Source organism: Tachypleus tridentatus, chromosome 2 (genome assembly GCF_004210375.1).
Source record: "Tachypleus tridentatus isolate NWPU-2018 chromosome 2, ASM421037v1, whole genome shotgun sequence".
NCBI lineage: Eukaryota > Metazoa > Arthropoda > Merostomata > Xiphosura > Limulidae > Tachypleus > Tachypleus tridentatus.
This window is the reverse complement of record NC_134826.1, coordinates 50,525,799-50,546,489: the sequence shown is the minus strand read 5'-3', so window position 1 is coordinate 50,546,489 and position 20,691 is coordinate 50,525,799. Positions and strand designations below refer to the sequence as shown.

At 33.9% G+C, this 20,691-nt stretch overlaps 2 protein-coding genes across 11 annotated transcripts in view; one reads left to right on the top strand and one right to left on the bottom strand.

Annotated features, from left to right (window-relative positions):
* The window catches only part of LOC143243771 (clotting factor G beta subunit-like), a 35,378-nt gene extending 24,629 nt beyond the window's left edge, over positions 1-10,749 (bottom strand). For 2 of the 9 annotated variants that reach the window (XM_076487390.1, XM_076487393.1), the window contains exon 1: positions 1,796-2,326. Coding sequence is in view for 1 of the 9 variants with exons in the window: in XM_076487396.1 (XP_076343511.1) it covers positions 10,486-10,494 (9 nt within the window). In the remaining 8 variants the exon portion in view is untranslated. Of the gene's footprint in view, positions 1-1,795; positions 2,327-10,392 lie in introns of those variants that run through there. The other 7 variants (XM_076487392.1, XM_076487394.1, XM_076487397.1 and 4 more) reach the window with 6 other exon arrangements.
* On the top strand, positions 2,463-20,643 carry LOC143243772 (clotting factor G beta subunit). Of its 2 annotated transcripts, none has more exons than XM_076487405.1 (7): positions 2,463-2,576; positions 11,790-11,834; positions 12,001-12,074; positions 13,529-13,638; positions 17,838-18,097; positions 19,045-19,208; positions 19,481-20,643. In XM_076487405.1, exons 1-7 carry the CDS (start codon positions 2,516-2,518, stop codon positions 19,691-19,693), a joined length of 927 nt encoding a protein of 308 aa, XP_076343520.1. In that variant the 5' UTR covers positions 2,463-2,515; the 3' UTR covers positions 19,694-20,643. The 2 variants fall into 2 exon arrangements, with proteins under 2 accessions (XP_076343520.1, XP_076343519.1); XM_076487404.1 differs by lacking the exon at positions 2,463-2,576 and adding an exon at positions 10,859-11,109.
* The last annotated feature ends 48 nt before the right edge of the window (positions 20,644-20,691 follow it).

Here is a 20,691-nt window from a genome sequence, read left to right as displayed (position 1 = left end):
TTTTAGATCATCGTCAGGTTCACAAAGAAAGTAAGAGGTAACTGACCAATAGCTGATCACACGTTTGAAGGGGGTTGTGTTACTGAGTGTAGGAATGTAGAGAGCGTGCTTAAATGGTTGATTATATTTATTAATATAGGTATAAAGGTGTTTCTTTGTATTGGTTTATTTTGAGCTTAAGTTGTATAAGTAAGGCTTCTTTGATTTTACGTTTGTTTATGTTTGTTTCTTTATTTAGTATTTGGGTGTTTTCTATGGTAATGTTATGTTGTTTGATTTGCAGTGTTCGTAAAAGTGTGAAGGTGACTTTTTGTGTTCTCTGAATTTGGTTTCCATAATTACAAAATAGTATTTTGTCGTAACAGGTTTGCACAGTATTATATTGTTTTATGAATTTTGTCAAAACGTTAATATTATACATTTGCCATTTTATTAATTTAAAAGTAAATGTATTCTAAATACACCAAACAAGACCCTCATTTTTTTTCTATTTGCTGTACTTACTGAATCAGACACAGAGGGCCCGCCAATCTCTTTTCATTTCTGGAAACACTTCCTTATCTCCACCTACTATTTATGACGTGTGGATAATCAATCGAAATTTCAGAGTGTTTCTTAGTGGCTTTTTCAGTCTCTCTGAAGTATTCAGGCAGCAAAATCTTTTTGTTTTCATGTTATATTCCAAGCTATTAGGTAAGACCAACGATCACCAGCTTTCACATTTTTCTAGTCCCAAATACAGCTTAGTTACTGAGCTTAATAAATTATAGAGAACTGTTTTGATTTGTTTTTCGCGCAAAGCTACACGAGGGCTATCTACGCTAGCCGTCCCTAATTTATCAATGTAAGATTAGAGGGAAGGCAGTTAGTCATCATCACCCACCGCCGAATCTTGGGTTACTCTTTTACCAAGAGATAGTGGGATTGACTGTGACATTATAACGCCCCCACGGTTTAAAGGGCGAGCATGTTTGGTGTGACAGGGATTCGAACCCACGACCCTCAGATTAAGAGTCAAATTACAGTAAAATTATATGGTTTTGATAGAAAAACTTACGATGATCAGTTATTTCAAAAAGTATATATATGTATACTACATTATGTGTAACAACCGTTTCTTTATCACAAAACATCAGTTTAAATAAATGTACTATCCTCACAGCAAGAACACGACTTTCACTAGGAGTACGTGAGAGATTGATCATATCTTTATTGATGTAATTTATATATACAAAGAAAACAGAGTTATAAAAAACATTTATTTGTTCATTAACGTCTACCACTTTTAATATATAAAAACATCAGATTATATCAGCTCAATCCGAACACTTTTCTTGTCCAATATTTTCTAGAAAAAAAATCCTTTTTTAGAAAATGTTCAATTTTTTTATAAACTTCTTTAATGAGGTATGAATTCTACAATTAGTAATTAGTAGTAGAAACAAACGCCCTTAGAAGCGGCGTTTCTACGAGGTACTTTAATTTAATATTTTAGCTCCGTGTATAAACATATAATCACACCTAACGGAATGTTACAGTAAGAAAATATTTCATATAAAGACAAGCACATCAAACCAGTGCGTTGAAAGTATGCCTATATGTTGGTAAACATAACCGTAAACTTGGTGGACATTTAACCAGTTTTCTTAAACCTATCTAGTGATGATTATTCAATGCACTACATAAGATGTTTCATCAAACTTGTCAAGTTGTCTTAGCGTAAAGATGGAATATTTATATTCAAAACGTTAAATGTTCTATAGGAAACATGTAAGTGTTAAAAGTGTCTACTTACTGTTTATAATTCTTGATAAAACGTTTTTTACCGATAAACTGTAAAACCTGAACTGTTAAAACTTCCATCTACAACATTGACATCCGCTTTTCTTTGTCTATAAATTGTTCATAACTTCTAGTGTTAATAACCGTCTAACTTCTCCCCGATGAGACAGTGATAAGTTTACGGACTTGTTAAAATTAGCGGTTTGATTCCACACAATGAACACAATAGATAGCCACATGTAGCTTTGCTTTAAATCCACCACCACCCTAACACATCTACAAAGTTTCTATTAACAGATTGATTATAAAACTGTCGATAGAGGTCTCGCAAGTTGAATCAAAGAAGGGTTGCACCATCTTTACCAAACAGGTTTACTTACTAAACTAGCACACTCATGACTGGATATGTGTATACAAAAACAGCATGTTACCAGGTGCTACTTACTCTGAGTAACAAGGTCACGCCCAGCATAGCGAAATATTTTGTGGAAAACTTGCAGGACAATTCGTATAATCACTGATAAAATAAAATCTCTACAAGGTAATACTTAAACAGCACGATATAACATCAATACATTTATTTATTTGTCAAATAGACACATCATCTCATACAAAAATATTTAAAACATATTAAGTCAACAGCATGATATCTACGTATGACGTATGAAGAATTTTATTCCTAGGACGAGTAACTTACCTTAAAGGAAGTTGACTCAGAAGCACAGGTTATATTATGGATACTAAGGTGTGGATCTTTTCGCTGGTTGTGGTTCTCTACTCTGGAAACGTGACAGGTTGGTATACAGTGGTAAGGATTTCGTTGTAATTAACAGATAATTTTAGAAAACGTTATGATGTAAGGAATAAATAGCTTGGAGTTTAATGATTAAACTACAGTAACAGTAACAAATAGCTAAGGAAAAACTTAATATAAAAGTTAATTTAGTTATTATAGGCCATTGTTATCATGAATGTACACAAATAAACATAATATTTAAATAATATCAAATCGCATCAAATCAGCACCTTAAGCATCGTTATGATATAGTGTTACTAAGATCTATTGATATGCTGTTATTTACACATACATTTATTTGTAAAATGGAAGATAAAAACGTATTGTTGGTCACTATGCTACTGTTAAACTGAAGGTAAAAAAATGTATTGTTGGTTACTATGCTAGTGTTAAAATGAAGGTAAAAAGTATTGTTGGTTACAATGCTACTGTTAAAATGAAGATAAAAACGTGTTGTTGGTTACTATGCTGGTGTTAAACTGAAGGTAAATAACGTATTGTTGGTTACTGTGCTGGTGTTAAACTGAAGGTAAGGAAACATATTATTGGTCACTATGCTAGTGTTAAACTGAATGTTAAAATGTATTGTTGGTTACAATGCTACTGTTAAAATGAAGATAAAAACGTGTTGTTGGTTATTATGCTGGTGTTAAACTGAAGATAAGGAAACATATTATTGGTCACTATGCTAGTGTTAAACTGAATGTTAAAACGTATTGTTGGTTACTATGCTGGTGTAAAACTGAAGGTAAGAAAACATATTATTGGTCACTATGCTAGTGTTAAACTGAATGTAAAAAATGTATTGTTGGTCACTATGCTAGTGTTAAACTGAATGTAAAAAATGTATTGTTGGTCACTATGCTAGTATTAAACTGAAGGTAAAAAATGTATTGTTGGTTACTATGCTAGTGTTAAACAGAAGATAAGGAAACTTGGTATTTTAATAACTACGTTATCGCAAAACTTACACAATAAAAGATATGTAAATTATTATTGTTATTTCTTTGTCTCCTGAAGGTTACTACAACGTTGATGTAAAACTTAAGTCAACATATATAACATGATCTGTGTAACAACTGAACACGTGTTTGTAGGAGTAATGTGGACTTTATTCAAACAAGAATTTCAGAATTTTAAGATTTTTTTCATACGTATATAAGACATGACTTTTATATATTCCTATATATATATACACACAAACGAGGTTCATCTCTTGTTGATAATTTAATGATATGTAGGTGTCACTTTATGTAGTTACACATAAACATATAAATATGTATTACTTATTCCCGTTTACGTGATTATAATGGCGAAGGTATTAATATTCAGTAGTGTTCTATACAATACTTAATTCTGAGAAAGCACTCGTTGTTTTTTAAAAACTTTATAAAAATTCAATTGATTTACATGACTCAGTGAAACAATTAATAAATCACCTGAATAGTTTAAAACATGATCCAAATCCAGATAAACATGAATGGCTGTCATTATCAACTAGTAGTTTCTAAAAGTAACATAAAAATCATGCGTAATTTTTATGTATTTTTATGATATGATATGTATCATATCAGTCACTTTATCTTTAACTTCCTTGACTGTTATTTTATGGATATCTTACAATTTCATTGCCACTGTACATTGATAATAAATAAATGGTTTAGCCGGAACTCAGCTCTTTTGTGTTTCAAAGGAATCCGACCTTACAAATCTCAAATCCTAGAATGAGTAACTCTTTCACACAGGATATAGGCACGTGATCAACGTATAAGGAGAGAAAATAATATAAAATAAAATGTGTTGCTTTGTTAGCATCGATTGGAAAGTTCCAAATATGGTCAAAGTTTATATTTCCTATATTTTGACACTTATTTTCTGTAGGTATTATACTGATAGAAACTGATACCGAAATTTAGAATTGTAGTTTAGGGACTTTTATGTAAATTCCAAAATAAATCTTCTGAGTATTTCTAATCCCAGTCTTTTCTGTATTTTCAGTTTACTTCCTCTGAAATCTGAACGTCCACGCATGTATTCGCAGTGCGTGATACCCCGTGAAGGGGAGGAGGGAATCCAAGGGTCCAACCTCAATACACCATTTGGGTTTGAATTCCTGTAGATGGGTGGCCTTGGGATGCCCCCGATGGTCAGTTGGCTAGGTTTAACTGAGTACCAGTATTGGACGTTTTCAACAGATTTTGTGGACTTTGTCTGATGTTGAAATTTGTGTGTAATGTCCACAAAATCTTGGCTTTGCTGTCAAGCCTTTTGCTTTCGGCTCTTTGGTGGGTGAAATCAGTGGACGCCGGACTTTTCTCTTTCCCATGGCTTTTCACTCACTCACTCACTCCTAAGGTTCAATAACCCTTCATTGATAAGCAACCATGCTTGCAAGATACTCCTACTCCGTCCTAAGCTACAGCCGACTTCATATTTCGATTCCTCATTTTCCATTCTGTCTAAAAATTAAGATCCAGGGACATTATTGTTGACACAATAAAACCAGAGCACACCAAACTCCTCTTGAGGTTCAAGACTTTTGGAGATTTGTCTGATCAGGTTACTCCCTATGCTGCCCTAAACACATCTCGAGGAGTCATTAGTGAAAAGGGTCTTCTTAACATCCCCGAGTCGGAAATTTTAGCTGGTCTTTCCATTCAAGGAGATTTGGCCATACAAAGATGGAGAGTTTTGACCTACCTCCCTTCTCATTATGACATTCACTTCTCTATATCCCCTTACATCTGTGAAGGTGGGTTACTTACATTGTAAGGTTAAGCCCTATATCCCTAACCCTCTTTAGTGTTTCCAATGCCAGTGGTTTGGTCACTCTGTGACCCCTTGCCATGGTTCTTTGTGCTGAGCCCATTGTAGTGAAAAAGACCATAAAGAAGATCTGTGTGGCTAGGAGCTACACTGCCACAACTATGCTGGCTCCCATCCTTTATATTCATGTTTTTGTCCAAGTGGATCGAGGAAAAAGAGGTACAATGCTTGAAGACTGTTAACAACATATCTTATTCTGAGATACGGAAACTTTGGTCTCCCACGCCGTCACAGACACATGTTGCCGCCCTCTGCTCTATCACTTTGGTGGGTGTGCAGCCCAACCTTTCCATATCTCCTGAAGTAGTTTCCCTCTTATCTTCAGAGTTTGTTGCCATCTGTGAAGAAAGGAGTTGACAAGTCTACGTCAACTTCTGTCTCTGACTCTATCTCCGTTGCTGGTGGCTGCTCAAATCTCTCTCCATCGGCCCCGAGGGACAAAACTGACAGAGACCTGTCCACTTAACCTCAAGCAGAAGCTCTTTTCTCAAGAACTGGCATGGTCGCAAGCCAATGTTTTCCCTCCATAGGAATGATAGTTTGTGTGATGGTCAAATTCCTGGAGCCGTGGCTTTACTAGACGCCCAGGACATGCCCTCCACAACTGTATCACTAGCCACTCCATTTTTCGTCGGTCTAGAGTTTGTACGCAGAGCTCTAAGAACCATTTTCGACGTTTGCAACTTTCCCTCCAGTATGCTGTTAAACTACGTTCCTTGACATGACACCCCACCTGGAATTGTATTTTCCATCATTGCTGGGCTGGTCTAATCCGTTAAAGATGGCCCATTATTCCACCTTTTGGCCTCAATATCCAGACACACATGAATGACTTGGGTCTGCAACTGGATGATGTTTCCGAGTTTACCGTTTGGCCTCTTGATCCATGGCATGTTACCATTTCTCAGTGTGATCTTTCTCTGAGTCACCTGAAAACAATGGATACTCCAGACTGGAAGTACCGGTTCCTCTTTGCTGAACATCTCTTGAACTATCTCTTCATAGTTATTTATACAGATTGTTCAAAGTGAGCTGCCTTTATGAACTCTGCCATAATTTATCATTACTTGGTGGTTGCTTACAGGATTCCCTCTACAGTTTCTGTGTTCACTAGCAAGTTGTATGTCATCTCTCTTGTCCTGGATTATGTAGCAGCTAAGTAGTACTTTGACTGTAGTTACTCTCTTAGCTGTCTACAGACCCAGGAATCGTTTCACGTGACTTCTCACATGGCCCAATTTTTCTTTTGTCATTTGTTCATATCTGATTTTCTGTAAACTGGGCCACGTAGGCATTCGGGGTAACGAGCTCGCCGACACTACAGCTAAGTCTGACTGCTATGGTGCCATTACGTTCGGGCCTTTAGCTAAGTCTGACTGCTATGGTGTCATTACGTTCGGGCCTTTAGCTACGTCTGACTGCTATGGTGCCATTACGTTCGGGCCTTTTCTGTATATGGACTATAGTCACGTGACCAAGGCTCGGCTTCGTTCCATTTGGCTGTCGAATTGGGGCGCAGAAAGTTCCAACAAGCTTTTCCAGATCAAACGTACTGCTGCTCTTTGATCACCTAGTATCCACATGGATAGTCAAGAGTAAGTTGTCTTGATGGATCTTTTTAGCCCATCGTTTTTTTTATCCATAGTTGATGGATCAATGTATGACCTTAATGACACTCAAGTCATAATAGCACATATTTTATTGTCGTATCATCATTATTACCGTGCAAGGCAGCACCGTTTTACATATGTTTACACTCAGAGTTTACCATTGACTTTAGACAGTGACATTGGTGACGGTGACACTACCCGTATTGATTCTTGTTAGATTTTTACAGGCCTTTTAAATTCTATTTAGGTTTTACTTTTCTCCGGGATTTCAACAGAGACAAAAAACAACACGAATCCAATATTTTAGCACGCACCATTTTTACATTGTTTACTTTTTCCTATTGTATATTTGTTGCTATGTTGTTGTTTTTGAGATTTCTCCAGAAATTGTTTTGCTTTAAAAACAAAACAATTCCTAATTTTTCCAACTGAAGATTCGCTCGTTTACCAATTTATTTGGCGCAAATAGCCTCGTTGCTTTGCGCCATTAAACGTCAAGCAACCAACCAACCACACCTATTTCCTATATTTATTTTTCTGTTAACTGCTTGAATAGAAACCTTTCGAAAATAACGTAATAAATAGCCACTCTTGGTATTAGACTTTTCCCGGCTTCGAAAATACTTTAGGGTTGGGTTGATCAGCTCGTCGGTGGTATAGTAATTGCAACAGGTATTGTCTAAAGTACAATATAAAAGTAAGAGAAAACATTTACTATACGGCTGTATAGAGAGCCTGATCTAATAAGCGTGGTAGCTATTTGGTTGTTAGTTCTCCTTAAAGGGACCCGGCATGGTCAGGTGGTTAACGCATTCGAATCGTTATCCGAAGTTCGTGGGTTCGAATCCTCGTCACACCAAACATACTCGCCCTTTTAGCCGTGGAAACGTTATAATGTGACGGTCAATCCCACTCTTCGTTGGTAAAATAGTAGCCCAAGAGTTGGCGGTGGCTGGTGATGATTAGCTGTTTTCCCTATAGTCTTACAATGCTAAATTAAGGACGGCTAGCACAGATAGATTTCGAGTAGCTTTGCGCGACACTCAAACCAAACCAAACCGTAATTCAAAAAACAAACAATCCTCTCTTAGTGTTACACCGTTGAAGATAAGTTATTTATACAATATCGAGGTGGCACTAATTATTACAAAATAATGAAACATTACGATTCCTCCGGATATTAGGCAAGAAAAAGTACAAGTAAATCTCAGGAATTCTGATGTATTGTTATTTCCAGTAAATCTAGGGTTAGTTCGGTTACTTCCTTTTCAGCTAAATGTAAGGTACATGTAATATCTCCATGCTTTCTTAACATTCAAAATATTAAATAAAGCAGGAATAATGTTCAATAAATAATATAAAACAAGAAACGTTAGATTTTGAGAGTTTAAACAAAATACCAGATATGTATTAAATACTATAAAATAAATGAAAATAAAAACAGACCAGTGTTGTGTTGATTTTTCCAACACTATAAAACTCTCACATAAACCCAAGTACACAAACATAACTGTCTTGTGTGTTAAATATATTAATCTTCACAAATGTAGTTTAATCAGTAGCAATTAGATTTCATCCTGATGATGTAAATATAACTGTTAAATTAAACATAGAAAAGTTTAAGTGTTCATTCCGTTTCCAAAGTACATCTACATCTTGCGTTTATTAAAAAATATTCCACGTGTTTCTATTTTTATTGGTTGAATGAACACTTTCTGCTTTAAGACTATAAACTACTATGAGTTTATAAGACTTTCAGGGCAGATGTGTTTATTGATTTACAGCAAATTATATTCGTTTATTTATAAGCACTTATAATGTTTACATGCATCAAACCAATGGAACTAATACGTTGCACATATAAACTTGCACATATCTTCATTAATTATTTTGAATCTGTAAACATGAAACACGCTTTATCCATCATCATTGTTTATAATACTATTCACACTTCTATTCTAATGTCAATAGAATCACCAATACGTTAAATGTTGTAGTCACAACCAGGTAGGTAGGGCGCTTGCAATCTCAGGGTCGTGGGTTCGAGTTCTCGTCCCACCAAGTATGCTCAGCCGTGGGGGCGTTATTATATACGGTCAATCCCATTATTCGTTGGTAAAAGAGTAGCCCAAAAGTTGGCGGTGAGTAGTCATGACAAGCTGCCTTTCTTCTAGTCTTACACTGTTAAATTAGGAATCACTAGCGCAGGTAGTCCTCGTGTAGTTTCGCGCGAAATAAAAACAACAACAAACTATTCACACTTCTATTCTAATGTCAATAGAATCACCAAAACGTTAAATGTTGTAGTCACAACAATTGTATATTGATTCCTATTAACTAAATGCCCGTGCATTATATACATGTAGACCAACTGTTGATTTGTTTATAATATTTTAACCCAATACGAGTATTTAATGGTATTTATTTTGCTAGGTGGTGCACTTATGTCGTATTAGCACAAAGGTAATTTTTATTGACTAATATAAACGATTTCTTCTATAACTTATAATTATTTATTTTCTTTAACCTATTTTTGAAACTTTTTGATATCTTGATTGTAATACTACGTAATGGACATCACAATTTTCACTTTTTTATCATTTTCACTACATCATACATGTAAAGAAACAACTGTTTAAAAATTAACAGTTTTCGAAGTGTATTTGTTAGAAAATTAAACTAAAATGAATAATTTAAAACGTTAAAAAAATTTAACGTTAACTGAAATACATACGAGGAAAAATTAAACTTTACAACTACAGAATGTTAAAGCATTTTAATATAAGCCTTCATGGAGTATGTTTGTTTGTTTTTTTAATTTCGCGCAAAGCAATTCGAGCGCTATCTGCGCTAGCCGTCTCTAATTTTGCAGTGTAAGACTAGAGGGAAGGCAGCTAGTCATCACCACCCACCGCCAACTCTTGGGCTACTCTTTTACCAACGAATAGTGGGATTGACCGTCACATTATAACGCCCCCCCCCCGCGGCTGAAAGGGCGTGCATGTTTGGTGCGACGGGGAGTCGAACCCGCAAACCTCACAGTACAAATCGAACGCCTTAACCCACCTGGCCAGTCGAGTCTTTCGGAAAGTGAGGGATGAATTTCAAATTGAAAAGCTTAAAGTAATCGTTTGACCGATCAGTGCAGCTGAACACGTTATCCCCTGGTGTTTTACGGTGTTTTTTTAATAATAATTCACAACCTACACGTTAAATATTCCTAAACAAATCTAATGATGTTTTGCTGAATTTATTAGAATATTATGTTATTTCACTAAAACTGCCATATTAAGGACGGCTTTGCGCGAAATTCTAAAACAAACAAAACTTTCGTCATAAAGTGTTATATCTAATTCGGTTAATAAGTCCCAAACTTACCACTAAATCTTAAGGAAGAAATATATAAAAGTGTGTTGTTGTTTTTTTTATGATTAACTAAGACACATTTTCGATATAGAAATTCTACGATACCATTTCCATATTGATACGAGAACTGCTGAAACCTTAATCTACATATTTCGCTCCTCCTTTCGGTCGTTTAGAATTAATTGTTCATTCTTTTTATATTTAAGTACGTCTCTCGCGAGCTAAGGAAATCTAGCGAAACCTGTTTCCTCGAATTTATATGCAAAACTTTGTAGACAGAGGTCTTAACAATAGCACCAATGTGACTTTGCACCTTAAAATGTCTAGTACATACACAGTTCGAGTTGTTGCACCAACGATCACACGAATAAAGTGGTTCAGCCGATTGTGAAACTTATTCAATAATATCGCGCCCTCTGGTGAATAGTATCTGTTTTGTTAAAACAATAATTCGAAGGATATTTCATAACGTTTCGTAAGACCTTAGATCTCCGCAGGATAAACGTAACTGAAATGGATCTCGTTATTTAATTACGAAACAGGCTTGTCCTACGATACGTTCAATGAAGACAAGAGAGTTGAAACAACCATAGCCTGTTTGCTTATGACTTTCAATAAGAGATACTCGGCTTAAAGGGAACTGACTTATTCGTAGAGGCTATACCATGGATATCAGTTTCCTGGTTTTTATCACACTGTCTATGGCTCTCTTCTCGAGCAACGTGACAGGTTTGTAATCGGTGTTGATTCGTTTAATGTTAATAATTTTAACTTCATAAACCACTAAAGTTTGAACCAGTTTTGGGGTAAACAAATATATTAGGTTAAAAACTAGATAATGTTATAATATTTATACTAATGTATATCTTATGTAAGATGAGAAACAGCCCTTCAAGTAGTGAGGGCGTTATTATTTAATAGTCAATCTTATTCGTTAGTTAAAGAGTAGCCTAAGAGTTGGTGGTTCGAAGTGTGGATTAAGTGCTTTCCCTCAAGCTTATATCATCTAGATTAAAGAGTTACCTGTTGAGTAACTTTGTGTAATATTCAAAACAAAACATTAAAATATTATTATAACAATTCTCATTTGTACATTTTAAACACTAAAATCATGAAACTGTCCATTGTGTGCTATAGGTAACAATTATTACCTCATATTTTATATCTTTGTAGAAATCTATTGATCCTTCTCGATTTTCATTACTTAAATTATAAGTTATTTTAAAGTTTTCCTTAAATGAACCTAACTAGAAAATCAAGTTCATACATTTTCAATTACATATTTATTTCTAGTCACAGCAGTATACGTGTACTACATAACTGTATACATTTTGTGATGTTGAAATATTTTAATAACGACGCCGTTTACATTCGTTTATTTTTTCGTGTTTTTTTTTACATGACCACAGGAACGTCAGTAACATCAAGGGTACGACGTGGAATAAATGAAAAACGTAAGTGGATTTCTACTAGCGCTGTAGCCCTCGAATAGTTTTTTTTAAATATCCGAAACAAACCAACTTGAATTAATAAGAGGTCTAAGTTTTCTAATTTATTTGAAATAAACTTTGTTGTTTTTTTTCATAAGATTTCCTGACAATTCTACTTTTTTTTTTTAAGATTGTGGGTTCCGACCAGTAGTTACAAGAATTATTGGTGGAGGAATAGCGACGCCTCATTCATGGCCGTGGATGGTGAGAGTTTCTTTTTTTTCTTTCTTTGTTTTGCTTTAGGGCAAAACCACGTGTGGCTGCAAGTTGTGTCTATCGCGAGAAATATAAGGCTGGATTTTAGCGATGTGGTTCTGTAAAGTTACCGCTGTTCTGATAGGAAGACTAAAACTTAATTAATTTGAATTATGTGGTTAAAGTTCGCTTCTCTAATATTTGTTTGAATTAAGTTCTACAGAAACGCTTAATGATTTGTAAACATTACGCAAGTAAGTGATAAAGCATTATGGAAACATTAAGATGTTACATTTTAATGTGATAGCTTTTTGGATTAAACTGCCATATCATGTAAACGCGCTCGACTCGTAATCCGAGGGTCGCTGGTTCGAATCCCCGTCGCACCAAACATGTTCGCCCTTTCAGCCGAGGAGGTGTTATGATGTGACGTTCAATCCCACTATTCGTTGGTAAAAGAGTAGCCTAAGAGTTAGCGGTAGGTGGTGATGACTAGCTGACTTCCCTCTAGTCTCACATAGACCTCAAGTAGCTTTGCGCGAATATTCAAAATAAACAAACATTACGTAAACATGTTATAGAGTTCGAATCAACATTCAAATGGCTTAGAAAATCACTCTAAAAATTCTAAGCTGCTGATTGGTTGTTTACATGTCTTATTTTGTAGTTAAAGTATATAAGGGACTATTTCAAAAAATGGAAAGAGTTGAACATGGCTACTGTGTTTGATTCAGTACATAAGTCATATCTCAGCTAAATAAAAAGATACAAGGTTCTAGTTTTATATTCTAGCTTGTTAATATTAATAATTTGAGTTCCTAATTTGTTCAAAACTATAGACGCAGTATTTTGATATTACAAACATCTAATTCTAAAGAGTGCTGCATTCAACATACCACGTGACTCAATAAAGTCTATATTTAGACGAATTCTTTTAACATTTATTTTTAAATGAAGAAATTAACTCATATATAATATTAAAGTTTGAATTATAATCTACAATCTAATTCCAAACGTACTGACATAAATTCATAAAATATTCGTTCAATAAAATTTTAAATTCAAGTCAACAAATGCGGTGGCATGACCTTTGCCCTGTAACCCGTTGTAAAAAGGTTAAACAATGGCTTATATAGGGATGTACGAAGAATTTTATATTAAAGGAAAAAGATAACCAAAGCCAAGACAGGTTGAAAAAATAATCTGATAAGGTTAAAACAATGTGTGTTATTTTTATCAAACTATTAATATTTTTCTCTTAAACGAAGGTAAATATTTCATTACGAATTGTATCGAGTTTATGCATTGGAATGTTCACTGTGGATCCTTTACATACGTTGGAATGTATACTGTAGATTTTCATGGTGTCATTTCTTAGGTCAGAATATTGAACGTAGATCCTCACCATTTCCTTTAATGCCTCGGAACTTTCACCGTTATCCTCAGATCTTTTCCTCTTTTAGGTTGGAATTTTCAAAGTAAATCCTCACCGTTTCCTTTGTGGTGGATCTATTATTAATAAAGTCTCTGTTGTTACTGCCGCCCATTGTCTTGTGACGCAGTTTGGAAACAGGTGAGTGTTCAACATCTTCATTGTAGTTTTGTTTTCGTACATCAAAATAAGTATCGGTATAAACAAGAATGGATCTGTCCTTAAAATTTTCAAGTTACCTCCAAAATACAATTCGCACGTCGTGATGACGAGAAACCCACTTGAGATAAAAATGTATCTCGGAACGGGTGGTATGGGTGTTAACACTTTTACTAATAAAGCAGAGAAGAACGTTTCGATTTTCTCAGGTTATCTTCAAGTTAACAAAGAGACAGTTTGTCATTTTTTTGTTTCTATAAGTCAAATACTTCTTTATATTTCGAGTTTAACATGGCTTTTAGTTGTTTTTTCCCATAAATTATGGATAATATTTGTACACTGATTAATATTCTTGGATACTTTTATCTTCACAAAATTGGGATTGAAATTAATGTCATTTCTTCTTCTTGATTTTATTAACCTGAAGATGACCTTAGAAGGTCAATACGTTGTTCTCTCCTTATCAATAAAAGTGTTAATACCTATACCAGCCGTTCTGAAATACAATTCATACGCTTAAAGAAACTAAAAGTACTATAAATGTGAAAAAGTTAAGAAAGGAAAAAGACCATCATAAACATTAATATATTTCTTCTCTTTAATTTCCATATTCACGATTCGCGCTTAGTCTTTCAACACGATGTAGAATTGTATAGAAGTATGGAAAATAAATCTAATATAAATAGTAATACGAACGGTAAATGTACGTAAAGCAGTGAGCATAGTAATGTATCATATGCCACGTACACCAGGCGACCACAAATAACTAATAATACAGGTAGATCCGCAAACCGGCTATTCTGATGAACGTTCCATTAGATTAGAGAAACTCCTTATAGCCGGACGTCTTCTGGTTACTGATCCACGCATCTGATTTTAAATTATTAAAACCTGTCTTGATCATTACTCTACAAATACGTAAGTGAAAATTTATTTTAGGCTTAATTTGAGATGAAGTACTGGCATTTCTTTGGTGGAGGCAAGGGTTATACAGTACATACGGCCTTAGTTGAAATCTATCCTTTGATTGTGTGTTCCTCTCTCTGTGTTAACTTGATCTCTTAACCCCTCTCAAAGGCCAAAATATTCCAAATTCCGCCATGGCTCAAGTTCCAAACATCCCGAGTTTGTGATAGGGTATTTGTAATAATAATTTCATATGGAAAATTAATTAAAAAATTAAATAATTTCAAGATTTTTTTCTGGTTAAGGTAATGCAGGTAAATACAGACTAATTAGTAGATCAAAATAATTAAGTAACTAAATAAAGCGTTTGCTGGCTTTCTGGTGAAGCCACTAATTCCGGAATTTCTGAAATGGGTTCAAATCCGCATCTTACCATAAAACATAAGATAAAAGTTTGAGAATGCTTATTATTATTACTAACAAATTAAATCTAGTATATTTGATAGGATTATTCAGTAATTAAATAAAATAAACCATATTATAAGAGACAGATTGAACCCCAAAATTCAGGGAACACTTAACCAATTGGATTAATGTTTGTGATAAGTGTAATTCAAGACTCTATACCTTCCCTGTTGTTGTTAATTTATCTATTATAAATTTAAAAATAAAAAGCATGTAGAATATAGCATAATAAATTCATCGCTTGTTTTCTACAAATCACTGTCCAAGAAAAAATAAACATAATCCTAGAGCTTTTCGACAGACAGAACTTTAGTTGGAAATTTTTGAATTATAGTTTGAACGAATAAAGTTAAACATGCATTAGACTCTTGTATGTTGTATGTTTTCATCACAGGAAAATTTTGAAAACTGTTTATTTGTTATTAATCACAAGTTACACAACAGGCTATTTGTACTGTTACCACTTAGGGTATCGAAACTCAATTTTTCTTATTATAAAATCTTACCAAAATGGAGGCATGAAAAAGTGAGATAGAAAACTAATTTTTCTTTTAAGTCAAAATCGTTCCACCATCTGTGGCTGTTTGCACCATAATTACGAATCGTAGTATTCTTAACTCATTGAAAAAAATATTTAAAAATTTGAACGTTTGCTGAAAACGGATTTTTTCTGGGAAGTAGTAAACGGGAAAAGTGTTTAGATTGTACTAGTATAAACTGTAATTTTTTTTAGGAAAAGTGGTCACCTTTCTTGTGAAAATAAATGCTTTAAAGAACTGTTTTCTTTGTCCAGTATTTAAAAATTACTTAGAGATATAATCAAACCCTCACTACAGTCCTACTGACAGTTGTGTTCTTGTTGTAAGAAAGGCACCGTTATTTAAAATTATGTTCTGTGATATCTAAGTGGTTGTTTTACATACCGTACTTATTATTCAATCTGTCCGAAACTTGAAAACACAAAGTGATTTATTTTATGGGTTTTATTTATGATGCCATTGAATAGATGGCGCTACGTTGTATTTCTAACTTAGGCCAAATGTATAGCCAGCTAATCATATACACACATACACACGCTACGTCCATCATATTAAAATTCAAATATCTACAATTATGGTTTGTTTTGGATTTCGCGCAAAGCTATACGAGGAATAGCTCCCTAATTTAGCTGTGTAAGACTAAAGGGAAGATAGCTCGTCATCAACTCTTGGGCTACTCTTTTACCAACGAATAGTGGGACTGACCGTCACATCATAACGCTACCACGGCTGAAAGGGTGAGCATGTTTGGTAGATTCGAACCCCTGACCCTCGGATTATGAGTCAAGTGCTTAGATATACTGTTTTTCTTTCTACTGTTGCTTCTTAACTGTTTATATTTAATCTGATAAAATAAACAGACAGATTTGATTGATTATGTTTTCTACTATATTCTAAACGTTTATTATGTTTTTGTTTCACAGGATTTTGGGTTTTAGTTTGAATAAGATTACTTTTTTGGTAAAAAAATGTTTTTACACTAATTTCTCTTTTCATCAAAATGGTTCACTTATCATTTAGTTACTATAACGTTTATAATAAATTCGGAGTGTCATCACGTCGTTATTACAGTCCAAGTGGCTATATCTAGTCATACTCTATTTGACATCAGAGCTTCATGACAATAGCTCTACATTTAGTTTCCACTGAAAATCTCTACGCGGTAATATTTTCATGTCCAGATTGCACCACTGCTCCCTACAGCTTTCCATAATCCATCTACTGCAGGAAGAAGATGGTTTAGCGCTGATTATGAGTTTATCCTATAGAAAACTGTCAATGTAAACAAATAAACTCATTTAATCATTGTATATGTTTTTCTTTTTTTCCTTAAGTGTCACTGATCACTCTCCCTGAAAGTTTCACTGGAAAACTATTTACTTCTTTCTAACATTATCACTCATATAAAAAATTAGAAATACTTGGCAGCTATACTCTCTTGTTATACTTAATTATGTGATTAATTGTTATAAGTAACAAAAGCAGTTTAGGAGTGTTTGCCCTATTACTTCAAATACTGTCTTGGTTTTGCCAAATTTTTACTTCAAAATATATTTGAATTAGACCTTTCCCCATTTGGATGAAGTTGTTATTCATTATATTAAAGCTCGGCATGGCCAGGTGGTTAAGGCGCTTGACTCGTAATCCGAGCTCAGCCGTGGGGACTTTATACCGTGACATTAAATCCCACTATTCGTTGGTAAAAGAGTAGCCCAAGATTGGCGGTGGGTTGAGATGACTAGCTGCCTTCCCTCTAGTCTTACACTGCTAAATTAGGAACGACTACGCAGACAGCCCTTGTATAGCTTTGGGCGAAATTCAAACCAAACCATTGTATTATGTGTTTTGTTTTTTTTTGGTTGTGTTAATTATTTCGAAAACTATCCATTTCATAATTTATTTGATTCTGTCTCTTCTCTCTCTGTTTCTTCAATTCAGTCAAGATAGAAAGTCAGTTCAGCACCCTAACCCACTTCATATGGTACCTCCTGTTATTGTGATACGTTTTTTTTTCATTGAAAGTAAACAGTGTATCTAGTGATATTACATAACAACGAATGTAAACTTTTCTTGTGTATCATTTATTTATTGTACATTAGGACTAACAATGATACATCAGTAATAGTTACTTAGGATTTCCACTAAGAGAATTTAAACAACTGTAAAGCATTTTTATATGCAAAAACGGCGTTTTTACATATATATTTCTCTACAAGTTGGTTTTTTCGACATCACTGAACTGTAAAGCAATTTTCTTTGTTGCTGTTTTAGACAGAATTATTCTATCTTCGTAAGAGTTGGAGCCCATGACATAGACAATTCGGGTACAAATTATCAAGTGGATAAAGTTATTGTTCACCAGGGCTACAAACACCATTCACACTACTACGATATCGGTTTGATTTTACTCTCGAAACCAGTCGAATACAACGACAAAATACAGCCTGTCTGTATTCCTGAGTTCAACAAACCTCACGTGAACTTGAACAATATTAAGGTCGTCATTACTGGTTGGGGTGTTACTGGGAAAGGTAAGTGTTGTGGTTAAGTTGATGTATCTTCTGAGACCAAATAAAAACAGAACAATAAAATTTTATTCTTCTTCTATGTTCATAAATAACTATCGTCGTTTGCATGTGTTAAAATATATCGTTTTGAACGTTAAAATTAACTGATTGCTGTTTGAATGTTTTAAAATCTACGAATAAAATAGAGCTATCCAAATCTTTGTTCATATGTGCACGAAATCTGTAATTATGAAACAAAGAGTTTTCTACCTTGCTTTGCTAAAACAGTGCTATAATGTATTCGAAGAAAAATAAATTCTCCAATATTTCTTTAAAACCGTAATTTTTTTTTGGAAAATATAATAATACTAATAATAGTAGCTAGTTATAGGCATATAACAATTAAGACATTCAGGTTTAATAACCAAAAATTGAAGTGCAGAAGTAAAAAGTATGAAGTTGTACTTTCCGGAATTTCAAGGGACAAAAACTAACGAAAATTATACAACTCTATCTTTACCTATCACGTTACTAAAGTAGATGGAAGGCAGTTAGTCAACATCCCACGCTGCCAACTCTTGTACTGATTTCTTTGCAACTACACGGCTGAAAAGGCCAGCGTATATAATGATGTGAATTCAAACTAGTGTCCTTCAGATTACTAACGAACAACCTAGCCATCAGGTCATGCGAGGCCTCTTCCATTAGTTCATATACAATGTTTTTTTTCATTGGAAATTCTGTTATCACACTGTTAAGTTATTTGTTAATATAAACGAAAAGTAATATCCGTTCAAAATGTTAGAAATTTTGAAATTACATATTCTTTAAAAGATATCATCTTGAAAAAAGGTTGAAAGACAAATAAACAAGAATTTATTGAAACTTATGTTTAAAGTTTGTGAAATACTTTTCATGTAAATTTGTTGTAAGTTAAACAATATAATTGATGTTATTTTTCTGTTTATTAGCTACTGAGAAACGTAACGTTCTTCGTGAATTGGAGTTGCCCGTGGTTACAAACGAACAGTGCAACAAATCTTATCAGACACTCCCATTCTCCAAATTGAACCGAGGAATCACTAACGACATGATTTGTGCGGGGTTTCCGGAAGGAGGGAAAGATGCTTGTCAGGTTTGTTAGAAAATATTTTGATCGAATTTAAACTAATAATAGTATATTCTAAATTGTAAGTTGACTAAAAAACAAACCCAAACTGTCAATGGTACATTTCAGTTTTTATGGGCGTAAATTGAATACCTGAGTAGCCCGTTAAGTATCTAGGAACCAGGTGAGGTCAGGTGATTTAGGGAAGTCCAGTTCTGCTCTTATATGCTGTAATATTTATAATAGAAATAACATAAGAAGTGACAATGATATACAATCGTTTTATTTTTCTTAACTAGGGCGACTCTGGTGGTCCCCTGATGTATCAGAATCCAACAACAGGAAGAGTGAAAATAGTTGGAGTTGTATCATTTGGGTTCGAATGTGCTCGTCCCAACTTCCCTGGTGTTTACACGCGCCTCTCGAGCTACGTTAACTGGCTCCAGGAAATCACCTTCGGACAGTCACTCGCTTCTTTATTTGAAGTTGTACCAATATTTATACCCGAGTGAGACTGAAGATAAATATTGAAGAGAAATCTAGAATAATGTACAATATAAGAAGCCTGAAATTACTGAAATAGAAAGGCGCGTGATGAGAAATACGTTTCAAATTTTATTTTTTATTAACTTTATTGTGTTTAACTATTCTTTACGTGGGACATGAAATATAAATCTTTATTTCTTCTTTATATACTTTAGATTTTCATTTCATCTATCTTTATCAGTTTTGTAATGTTACTAATAATATTTCTTATGGCACGGATCGAGCCTCGTGAATCACAGTAAATAATAATAATTATAAAATCACACATTATTAAAAGCAATAGCATTCAGAGTGAGTAACATATAAACTTCACTATGAGTGGACTTTTTTATTCACATTTTAAGTTCATTACTAACTGTTGGGAGGTCTTTATATTGTTGTATATTTATATATTAATTAGGTTGGTTTAGTACATTGTTGTTAATGGTGGAATAGGGCGTAGGTTTTAAATGTGTTTGCAAAAAAACAAACAAAACAAGTAATGGTGGATGATGGTTCCAAAGTAACCGAAAGAACACTTTGAACATTTTTATACAAAAATTTATGTTTTAAAATACGAGTATATACAATCGATCTCTAAGTACAAGAAAAACTGAAGTGTTCATTCAGGTTTAACAGTGCAACTTAAATCAACAGTTAGTTGTTCACTAAACATTACAATTTGATCCTTTATAAACGCTAATACTGTTTAAACAGTCAGTAATAATACAGTATCATAGCATATCATATATGAAGGTATTTTAACATTCTATATACAAAGCCAGAATTGAAAACCGTAATATTTTGTACGATTAGTGAATTATTGTTTTTAAGAACAAACTGGTATCAAATTTAAAATATGAATCTGTGATTTATTATTTTTTACAACGTTCTAACTTACCACTTTTGTTGTGAATAAAGGTGTTTACAAATGGAACTTTATCTTAAACTATGAACTTAATATATGTATTGTTATCGTAAGTTA

Excerpts from the sequence above, each read along its gene's own strand:
- LOC143243772 (XM_076487404.1), top strand. The coding sequence starts at position 11,046 with ATGGATATCAGTTTCCTGGTTTTTATCACACTGTCTATGGCTCTCTTC. Across the intron at positions 11,835-12,000 it reads ACGTGGAATAAATGAAAAAC|ATTGTGGGTTCCGACCAGTA; the intron begins GTAAGTGGATTT and ends TTTTTTTTTAAG. Across the intron at positions 19,209-19,480 it reads GAGGGAAAGATGCTTGTCAG|GGCGACTCTGGTGGTCCCCT; the intron begins GTTTGTTAGAAA and ends TTTCTTAACTAG.